At 48.8% G+C, this 10,791-nt stretch overlaps 1 protein-coding gene across 1 annotated transcript in view; it reads right to left on the bottom strand.

Moving 5' to 3' along the window:
• Positions 1-391: 391 nt before the first annotated feature.
• PTPN22 (protein tyrosine phosphatase non-receptor type 22) overlaps positions 392-10,791 on the bottom strand; it is a 16,698-nt gene continuing 6,298 nt past the window's right edge. The window contains exons 9-21 of the mRNA XM_054648984.2: positions 10,125-10,191; positions 9,098-9,175; positions 8,296-8,388; positions 6,903-6,979; positions 5,284-6,014; positions 4,185-4,280; positions 3,925-4,055; positions 3,192-3,219; positions 2,734-2,814; positions 2,337-2,440; positions 1,629-1,659; positions 1,453-1,530; positions 392-1,148 (exon numbers count right to left, since the gene is read on the bottom strand). Of these exons, the coding sequence (XP_054504959.2) occupies positions 1,084-1,148; positions 1,453-1,530; positions 1,629-1,659; positions 2,337-2,440; positions 2,734-2,814; positions 3,192-3,219; positions 3,925-4,055; positions 4,185-4,280; positions 5,284-6,014; positions 6,903-6,979; positions 8,296-8,388; positions 9,098-9,175; positions 10,125-10,191 (1,660 nt within the window). The 3' untranslated portion in view covers positions 392-1,083. The remainder of the gene's footprint in view (positions 1,149-1,452; positions 1,531-1,628; positions 1,660-2,336; positions 2,441-2,733; positions 2,815-3,191; positions 3,220-3,924; positions 4,056-4,184; positions 4,281-5,283; positions 6,015-6,902; positions 6,980-8,295; positions 8,389-9,097; positions 9,176-10,124; positions 10,192-10,791) is intronic.

Genomic DNA, 10,791 nt, shown 5'->3' with positions numbered 1-10,791 from the left:
GAATCATAGAATGTAAAGAGTCAGGAGGGAACTTAAAAATCTCGTTTCACCCACTGCCATGGGCTGGGGCACCTTCCACTACAGCAGGTTGCTCCAAACCCTGTCCAGCTGAGTTTTCCATTACAGCAGTGGTCAGCAGGTTTTTCTTGACCAAATTCCCCAAATCCCACCTTGGTTGGTGGGGTATTTTGGTGTTTGGGGTTTTTTCCCCCCTGTCTTTACAGGAAATTAATCATATAAAGCAATGTTCAGCATCTTTATCCCTCCCCACTGATCAGTGGAATCTTTTGAGGAACCTGGCAAGAAATCTCATCTTCCCTGTTCCCACCAGAAATTCTGCGCTGGGGAATCACAAATCCTTGAAAACAGCATTGGTTTAAAATACAAAATACAATAATATTTTCCTTGCTGTCATGGTATTTTGGGATTTTTTTTTTTCCCAGATAGAAGAGCAGCTGGGTCAGCCACTTGTGCGGTTACACCAATTTAGTTTCCATGGGATCAATCACCATCTTAAGTCTTATTGCCCCAAAATCCAGACAAATGCTCTGATTCACTCAGATGGGGAAAAACCCCAATATATATATATATATATATTATTTTTAAAATTTGGGGTGCTAATTCACTTGTAGTCGAAGTAATGTAAACATTTCAGCATCTTTGATTGCAGTAGACCTACAAACGTGAGAGAGGTTCTTGATCACCTCTCTCTGCTCCATTGGCTTTCCAGTTCATCCCAGAGCCTTCACTGGGTCCCGTCATCAGTTTGTGCTCAAATCCATCCTTTTGAAGTGATTACATTCCAAACCACGACAAAAATATGTCCCTCCTTAGGACAAAACTTGTATTCCAAGGTTTGCCTTCCATCCCACTGCGAATTAACGGAAAGCTGCTGGTACTTTTAGATTCTTGACTTTAAAGCTCCGGTTTTAAATTCAGTGAATGTGCAAGTAGTGCCTGAGCTGCCAATACCGTGTAACAGCTTTGGATGTGTTTATTTCGGTGGAAGCTTCACTGGGATGGGCATTCCAAGTATTTCAGGATGACTTCACAAATCTGCAACGCCAAGTCTGTAAAATACATCTAAATATTCCATGCTGGGGGTGGATTTCTTGGTCCTTTAGGTTTTGAAAATCGATTTGCAAAGCCTAGGAAGAAATTATGTGTTTTTTAATGCAACAAATTCTGTATGTTACAGATGCTGATTATGTAATCCCTTAAAATAACACAGGAATTGAAAATACTTGCAATTTCAGATCTTTCCCAAGGGTTAAGATATGACAGAAAAGCAACATCTTGTAGTTACAAATAAAGTTGTAAATGTGTAAAAACGAAAAGTGTAAAACCCAATGAGCATTATTTGAAATATTTGTAGTTTGTAAGTGTTCTGCCTGGCATTTAAACTTCCAAGAACCAGGTTCTTCCTACCAAAATATGAAGAGCAAAACATACCAAAGTTAAGGAAAGACCTTGGAGAGTTTGTTGGGGCAGGTTCTGATGATTTTGTCAGTGAAGATGGATTGCAGATGCCTAGAAATAAAAAATGAGACTGGAGCAGCTGGTCACCGGTCCCACACATTTAAATACTTGCTTAAAGCCATTGCAAAGATATTAGGCTGAAAACTTACTTTTTCTCACATTTTTCAATATTTTCAAGCTCTGTAAAAAAAAAAAAAATAGAAAAAAGCTAGTCAGAAAAAAATGTGTGAAGCAACGGATCAGCTAGTGTGGTAAAGGGAATTTGCTGGTAATGCACATGTATAAAAACACTGATAAATGTACATGTATAAATAGATTAGCTACTGTGGGAATTCACTGGTAAATGTACAAGTATCACATTTCATAAAAACAAGTATCACATTTCATGAAATTGTACAAGTACACATTTCATTAAAAAACAAACTTTGTACCACTCTCTTTGGCTTTTTCCTTGTGATCCCAAATGCCTGCAGTTTGTATTTTCCTTGTTGTTTTCCTCCAGTGCTTTTCTGTTCCACCATTACATCCCAAAGTACAATCCCATGGGGAGAATTAACAGCAGCAAGAGGGGGCTGGCCATGGTTCTGTCCTTGTAGGGCAGGCTCAGACCCCACTGGAGCAGCTTTTTTCCCAGGGGAACCCCAAGTGGATGGAATGCCAAAGCTGGGATACCCCGTTCCCAGTGCAGACAGGGTGGGTGTTTGCAGTTCCACACCAGAATATTTTTATTATTCTTGTTTTCTTGCCCTGAACACAAGCACCAAGCCCTGTTCCCCCAGTGACCAGTGAGAGAGCAGCACCAGCTGTGCCAGAGCTCTTCTCTCTCCCTTTTGCCCCCCACCTTTTGTTTCTTTTACCTTGCTCCTCCTGAAGCATTTAATGAGATCTTTGGAGGATGTTCCTGAGCCCTTGTTCTCCAAACCTGCAGGACCCGAGGAATTTCTTGCAGCAGGCTGGAGACCTGGGAACATACATAATATGTACATTTTCAGTGGTCATTCATGTATCCTCCTGCTTTTTTCCAAGTGCTTTGTTGCTGCTTTTCATCTCCTCTAATGCAGCACTTCTAGAAATTTTCTGCAGGTTCCCTACTTGTGTTTATTTTCGTCGTATTTGCTGAACTCTCCTGCAGGGAAGTGCTGAAGCACTACCTGATGATGCTTTGAACAAATGGGCCACGCTCTCAGAAACCTCGAGGTTTAGGTGTGAGTGTAAAACATCAGTCAGATCCTGAGAAAAGAGCTCAGCACTCACCTGCTGCCTCAGCGAGAACAAACGACTCCGGGGTTCTTTCAGGGAGCGGAGGAGGAGAACTGGAGCCATCCTGGGCTGTCTCTGTAAAGCAAAGATAAAAGAGTTGGTTACCTAGCTTTAAAATTTTATATATATATATATATATATTTATATGTGTTAGAAGCAACCAGCTTCTCTCTGTTGTCTCAAAGGAAACGCGCAACATGCAGACAAAGAGGAGGCTGCAAGGGACATCCTCATGAACAGGATGAGGCAGGAGCTGATTAGGAAATATAAAACTACCAGTTCACTTGTTTGCAGAACTGTTTAGTTCTGGTTAGAACTGTTTGGATGCAGAACTGTTTAGCAACAATTTCCGTTGCACTGAGCACAGATCCTAAACACAGTTGCTAAATAAAGCAGTTTCAGGAAAAAAGCAGGTCTTAGTTCCAAAGATTATCCCAGTGTTAAACTTATACCTGTTCGTGGGCTCCAAAGCTTCACACTCTGGAAACAAAACACAAGGCAGGTATTTAACATTCCCACATCCAAATGTTGTTTTCTTGCACACAAGGAAGCCAGAGAAGATGAGGAAAGGATGTGATGTGCAAACACCCTCCCACACACACCTCCACACTTGTGTAGAGGAAGACAGACTTTTGCCTCATTCTTCCACTTCACAGAGCTGTCACTCAGCTATGGGATCATCAACAGATGCCTAAATTTTGTTCAGCTCCTGTTGGTTCCACAGGGCTGGTGAAGCTCAGCAGAAAACTAATGTCATATGCTCATTATCCTTCTCTAAATGAGGGACAATATGTCTATTACCTTGTACTGGTTTTAGAATCCCAAAAAAAAATGTTTGGAGTAAATTAGACGTTGATAAGAAGGGGCTGGACTGAGACCCCATCTTCTTTCCAATCCTGAGCCCTGGAATCCCTGGAAGTGTTCAAAGCCAGGTTGGACAGGAAGGTGTTCTCAGGGACACCTTCCTGTTCTCGTGGAAGGTGTCCCTGCCCATGGCCAGGGGGTGGAATGGGATTTTCTTAAGATTCCCTTCCAACCCAAACTATTCCATGATTCTGTGATTCTATGAAATAGTTTATGGCAAGTACAAAGTGCCAAAATCTAGAGTCTTTCTCACAGAAGGAAACGTGCGAAGGAGTTTGGCATAGGAATAGTGCCAGTAAAGAGGTAAAAAGCCACTTGTACCTTACATGGTCTCAGTCTCACAGGGTCATGAAACCCCTCTGAGTGAGACTCACCACTCCACTCCCAGGAGGTTCCAATATTTGGATTTCTCTCTGGAATCTGGAAATCCGGAGTGGCCTGAGGAAATTGCCCTGGAAGCAGTTGAACACCAGAGAGATCATTCCTCACCCCAGGCCCTGCCAGATGCTACAGAACCACCCTGGGGCTGGGTGAGCCCCCAGTGCTGCTCAGCCCCACATTTAATGCTGTTAATCACTCACCTGCCTCACTGGCCACAATGAAGGACTCGGGGGTGCGCTGGGGCAGGGGTGGAGCATCATCATCATCATCATCATCATCAGGCTGGGGCAGGGGGGCTGATTGGAGAGACACAGACTGGTTACTGGCATGGCAGGACATGGGAGGACCACAGAGCTGTGTAGGGGAGGGGGCTGCTCCTGCCCTGCCACGCACCAGAGATTGAGGTTAAACACCTCTGAACTGTGGTTAAACATCCAAACAACTCCCAGCACCAACTGCACAAGGAAAATGAGCATAACCCAGCACAGAGCCAGGCATGCAGCTGGTGGTTGGTTCTGCTGCTGCTTGGCTTGGGCTGCACCTCCCAGGAGTCCCCAAGAACACCAGGATAACGAGCATGTCTTTGTGACACTGAGACGTCTGGGCAGGACAAAGTGGAGCAAGTGTGGGCAATAGGAAATGTCTGATTGAACCAGGACTAACCAGACAAGGAATAATTCCACCTTCCTCAAATGACACGTGGTGGATGTAATGCTACAGATCTGGGCAAAACACTTGTGATCAATCATGGAATCATGGAATGGGTTGGATTGGAAGGGAAAATCATTAAAACCATTTAGATCCAACACCCCCATCATGGGCAGGGGTGTCACCCAGGTTACTCAGGGCCCCTGAAGTCCTGGATCTCTCAATCTTGGTGAGATTTCAGTGTCCCCCACATGACACTCTGCAGCAAAGACCTGAAAACTAGATCCTTAGAGAAAACCATTTCTGGGAGCTTTCTGAATGCTTTTTGGAGTACCTTGGTGTAAGAATTGGTCAGCACCACCCCTGCCTCCCTGTGAGAGCTGTTCTGAGGTGACACAGTGGTTCAGAGCAGCTGTGTAACGCAAACCCCAAAATTACACTGCTCTAAAAATGTTTGTGGGAAAAAATTCAGGCAGGATGAAGAGTGTGAGGATGAAACCAGTGGCTCCCTCAGCTCCCATGAGAGCCCAGTCCTGAGGAGAAGCTACAGCCCTGCCTGGACACCAGATGACCACACCAACCACTCCCTCCAGCACGCCCCAGTCCAGAGCAACCTGGTCCCATGTGTCCCCTTGTCCCAGTAGCACGTACCCGAGGAGCAGATCCTCTCCTGGTCCAGGGGAGCGTGGTGGGGTGATGGGGAGCTGGCTGTGCTGGGCTGTAGGGGGGCACTGGCAGAGCACGAAGGGAGGAGCTCATCCTGCGCCCCCAGAAAGGGAAACACGGGGGACACAGGCTCCTCTGGAGATAGTGATGAGAAGTAGGGGTCTTCTGCTGAGCACAGGGAAGGGTGAGGGCATTGCCCCTGCTTCCTGTGGCCTGAGGGGGCATCTGCTGCTCGTCTGGGGGGGTTCAGGGCCACAGGGGAAAATCCATCCTGGAAGCTCGAGTGACCTTTTGGCCACTGGGGACTCCAAACAGGCTTGGCATCCCCTGCATCCCATTCCCAGCCCTCTCCCCGCTGCCCCAGGCCCAGAGGGGTCGATACAGTCCATGCCAGAGGTGCTCTGGCACCAGGTGCCCTCCTGCCTGCTCCCTTTGGGGGCAGCTGCAGCTCCAGCTCCCAGCTGCAGCGTTTCTGAGGGGCACCCCCAGCACCCCAGGGCTCGCCAGCAGCTGCCTTGGTGCAGCTGGAGAAGTTGAGAGCCCCGAAGGAGATGGCCTGTCTGATGGGGGGCACCTCCCTGGCAGAGCGGGGCTGTGCCCCTGGGGCACACAGCGAGGGCAGGGACATTTTGCTCTGTGCCACCGGAGGGAGATGTCGGTGCCCATCCTGCTGTGGAGGGAGGTGTTGGTCTGGGGTCTGCTCCTCTGGCTCTGAGCTGCAGGAAAAGCACAAGAAAGTGTGGAGTCAGAGCCATGGAGGGCTCAGAGAGTGTTAGCCCACTAACAGAGCCCACGGCACTGCTGCCAGGAGCAATTCCCTCAGAAATGCAGAGCCCAGCCTTGAGCAAGGCTGTGCTCCATTCTCCATTTCAACACCATTAAATGGCGAACAGAGGAGGCCCCTTGATGTCAGCAAACTGAACAAAAAGGCAAAATTATTTGCAGAAAGCAGATGCTGAAATCCCAAACATGTCCACAGAGAGATCCCACCACCCTTGGAAGCTGCTGGCATTGGGAAGCTGCATCCTCAGGATTGCAGCTCCTGCAGCAAGGGGCACTGGGGTGCAATGTGCAGATGGAAGATGGGACCAGTGTGGGGGTATCCCATGCCAGCCTACACGTTCATGAGACTTCTATATACTGGTTTATACTGTTTTCAGTTCATATGTGAGGCAGTGAGTGACACAAAGCCCAGGGCAGAAGAAGGGGACTGAAAATGGCACACAGGGAAGAGGCTGAGACACATCAGTGAGAAGAGCAGGAATTAGTAGGAAATTAGGAAAAGTTTCATCACTGAGGGGGTGATGAGGCATTGCAACAGGCTGCCCAGGGAAGTGGTGGAAACACCATCCATGGAAATGCTCATCAAACATGTAGATGTGGCACTTGGGGACACGGCTTAGTGTTGGACCTGGCAGTTAATGGTTGTGCTTGGTGGTCTCAGAAGACTTTTCCAACCTTTATGATTCCATGAATTATGTTAGGAACAAATGAGAGAGTCAGAGTGGGTAAAGTGTTCCAGAGCACACACCAAGAAGTTCCTCTCTCTGAAATTGTGTGGGTGACTGCAAATACCAGCCAGGGATACTTGTGCTGGGGCTTACCAGGTGAGGGAACTCAGGCCATAAATGTCTTCCACTGGAGTCAGGACGGGCTTGGCTACAGGATGCCCTGCTCCTTCCTGGGGAAAAGGAAATGTTTGCAAACAGGAGTGAGGAGGCAGAATGTAAAGAGCACAAACGTTCTGCTTCAGGAGCTGGGATTTTGCCAAATACTTCTAATTACTAAAGCACTTGGGAAATGACACCAAGGAGGAGCTGAAAACTGCAGGCAGAACTTTCTGCAGAGCAACTCTGCCAGCACCTTTCTGAAATGAGAGCACAGCGAGCCCCACAACCATCCAGCTGTGCCAAACAGCTGGCAGGCAGCCTGTGCAGACACTTTGCCTTCAGGAGCCCACACTGGGCAAGCTGGGTGCTGATTTTGTGCATGACACCAGCTCATGGCCATCCCCCTGCTCTGCACAGTGTCCTCAGAGGACAGGGAGGTTTAAGGGAGCGAGAGGTTTGGGCAACAGCTACAAAACCACATCCTGACTTGAAAAGTCCTCTGCATTCATTTTGTGTCAGCCCTGTGTGACCTTTGCTCACAGACTGTCCTTAACCAGTCCAAAAAGGCTTTTTAGGGTTCTTTTCTCACTCAACTCTGGCTTGGAACGAACTGCAAATCCTATGGCAAAACTGAGGCATGAGTCCCATGGCAGGATCCCCTTCCCAATTTTTGAGATAAAAGTTTCTGACAAAATGAGCTCACTGTGACCTTCCAGGCTTTGCTGTGATGCATTTACTTTCCTGGATTTGATGCACGAGGCTCATGTCAGCAGTCACAGAACAGCAAGAGCAAAGAAAACCTCAACCAGAGAGGTTTTGGCTATTCCTGTTAACGTGCAACTTCACACCAAGACCACATTTCTTTTCCTCAGAGGTGTAACAGATTTGTGAGACTTTGCCATGTTTTTTACAAGATATTTCCCCCTATGCCCGCCCACAGACAGGCTGTAGTGCTGATTCCCTCACTAGCAAACATGAGGTAACACTTCCAGCCTCACTGCCTTGTGATCCCAAACTTCCCAACCTGGACCTTCCCAACCTGGTCTGAAAATCCCTCAAGTTTCACTGGCACATCCACATGGAAATCAGCCAGTCCTGCAGAAAATTCGTGCTGTTCTATTCACTCATGACATTAAACAAGCATAAAAATATATAGAAAATAGAAAATTGTTTAGAGACTGAAGAAAATCTAGGTCTTGTTTGTGACAAGCATTGCACATTCAGGGGAAGAGCTGGATTCTCATGGGTTAACATCAAAAGAGACTTAGTTTGGGTATCAAGGGGAGTAGAAAATATGGGAATTCACCCCAGATCTGCAGCAGGAATTGAGGTTAGAGCTGGAGTGCCCAGGCTGCAAGAGGCAGCGTGTTTGTCCTGTGACTTTTACCTGTGAAGCAGCAGAATCTTTCTGGGCATCGAGTGCTTGAATCTGCCTTCTGAAGAGCTCAATCACGGCATCGTAAACCAGCTCATACTGCTCCTGCACTCCAGACAGACAGACAGAAACTGTGACAGACAGCACTGGTGGGACCTGTGAATGGCCACCTGTGAATGGCCACCTCTTCCCAAGCAAGCATCACCCCTGTGAATGGCCACCTGTGAATGGGCACCTCTTCCCAAGCAAGTATCACCCCTGTGAATGGCCACCTGTGAATGGTGACCTGTAAATGGGCACCTGTGAATGGCCACCTGTGAATGGTGACCTGTGAATGGTCACCTGTAAATGGCCACCTGTGAATGGCCACCTCCTCCCAAGCAAGCATCACCCTGAGAGAAGGTGCCTTTCCTGTCCATCAGCAGGGTGTGAGTTTTGAGAAGAGGCAGAAGCCACAGCTCTCACAAGGCTCACACTGAGGTATCTGGGGGATTTTGGGTGTGCAAACAGCGCTGTTCTGCATTGAGCTTCCTCTTCAGTCTGTTGCAGCTGAGGAAAGTTCCCACTTTATTGCCTGGACAGTCCCTGGTTTCACAGTGTAAGCATTTGATAAATCCCACTGCGAGCGCTGGCCCAGCTGTCCACAGGGAAACGCTCAGCTACCAAATCAACTTCTGCCAAGTCATTGTTCTGCTCGGAAAAGGGACTTTGCACAACGTCTCCACACCCCAGCTCCCAGCAGCTCCACTGCTCTGGGTTCCCCTGCTGTGGGGAAAGGTGGAGGGCCAGCATGGAGCAGTGGTGACAAACACACCTTGGTCTGCACTATGCAGGGTCTCTGTGTGCGCATCTCCTGGATCAGGTTGAAAACACTGAAGTTCACTGGAACAATCTGGTGGGAAAGGGAAAAGACAAAATGGTTTTAAACTAAAAAAGAAGATATTTAGATTTAAAATTGGGAAGGAATTCTTCCCTGTGAGGGTGGGGAGGCCCCGTCACAGGAAGCCCAGAGAAGCTGTGGCTGCCCCTGGATCCCTGGAAGTGTCCAAGGCCAGGCTGGACAGGAGGGACTGGAAAGAAAGGATTTTTAAGATCTTCCAACCCAAATCTTTCAATCATTTCTATGATTTCTCTGATAAAAATTTACAGACAGGTCTAATTACACGAAACTTCCAAGTCATGATGCAGTTCAGAGCACTGCCTGAAATCCAGGCCTGCTACTGCAATAATTTTTAACAAAGAGCCAGCTTAAAGTGCTATTTTATTTATTAGAAATCATTCTCCTCCCTCCTGTCTCCCCCTCCACAGAAAATACCCTTTTTATAACAGCTGTGGGCAGCAGGAAGGACATGACACCGATTTCCCAGCTGGATGGGTCCAGGGAGCTGTGGAACAGAGCAGGCTCTCCTCTGAGTCTCAGCACCTGCCCTGAGGCTGGGGATCACTGCCTGTACCATTACTGGAGAGTCAGAGTAAAGCAAGGGGCTGGCTTGGAAACACTGAATATCTGATGGGTGAGTGTGGAGAGACAAACAGTAAAGATGCATTGAAGAGTGAAGGTCAGCACAGGACCACGGGCTGTGAGCTGAAGGCCTGGCCAGAGGGAGCAGTGGAGGGGGGATTTCTGCCCCACTGGGGTGATGCTGTCAGTGCCTGAAGAGAGAGGGGTGGCACAAACTGGGGGTGGGCAATCAGCACTGGGGCCACTGCCGTTCTCCATGGGGATCTCCCATCCCCTGAAATCCCCCTGAGCACAGCCAGAGGGGCTGGAGGGCACAGAGAAGGCTGGGGAGGGACAGAGGGGTGCAGGGGCCATGGGGGCACGGGGGGCTGGCACTCACCCCATCCTTCAGCAGCTTCTGGGTGTAGTCGATGGCGCAGATGACGCCGGTTCTGCCGCAGCCAGCACTGCAACGACAGCACAGGGCACAGCCTGGGCACAGGGCACAGCCTGGGCACAGGGCACAGCCTGGGCACGCTGTGCTTCTCACAGGGATGTTTGGAGAGCACTCACAGCCACCTGGGACCCTGCTGTCCCACACACATCCTGCAGACCCGCAGGATGCTGCAGCTTCAGCCCACCCCAGCAGGGCTCTGCTGCACAGGGTTGGGAGGCAGAGCTCATGCCCTGAGAACAGCTCATCTCCTCCTGTGGTCACCAGCCACACGTGGGCATGGCCAGTGGTGGTGGTCTGTGACCCAGACAGTCTCACTGCCTGACAGGAGGGTGCAGCCAGCCGGGTGTTGGTCTCTTCTCCCAACTAACAAGGGACAGGACAAGAGGAAATGGCCTCAGGTTGCCTCAGGGGAGGTTTAGATTGCATATTAGGGAAAATTTCTCCACCAAAAGCATTATCAGGCACTGGCACAGGCTGCCCAGGGCAGTGGTAAAGTCACCATTGAACAGATGTGTAGATGTGGTGCTTGAGGACATGGTTTAGTGGTGGCCTTGGCAGTGCTGGGCCAATTATTGGACTCGAGCATCTTAAGAGACTTTCCCAACCTAAA

Source organism: Agelaius phoeniceus, chromosome 25 (assembly GCF_051311805.1).
Source record: "Agelaius phoeniceus isolate bAgePho1 chromosome 25, bAgePho1.hap1, whole genome shotgun sequence".
NCBI classification, from domain to species: domain Eukaryota; kingdom Metazoa; phylum Chordata; class Aves; order Passeriformes; family Icteridae; genus Agelaius; species Agelaius phoeniceus.
The sequence above is the reverse complement of the archived record's forward strand: the minus strand, read 5'-3'. Positions and strand labels throughout refer to the sequence as shown.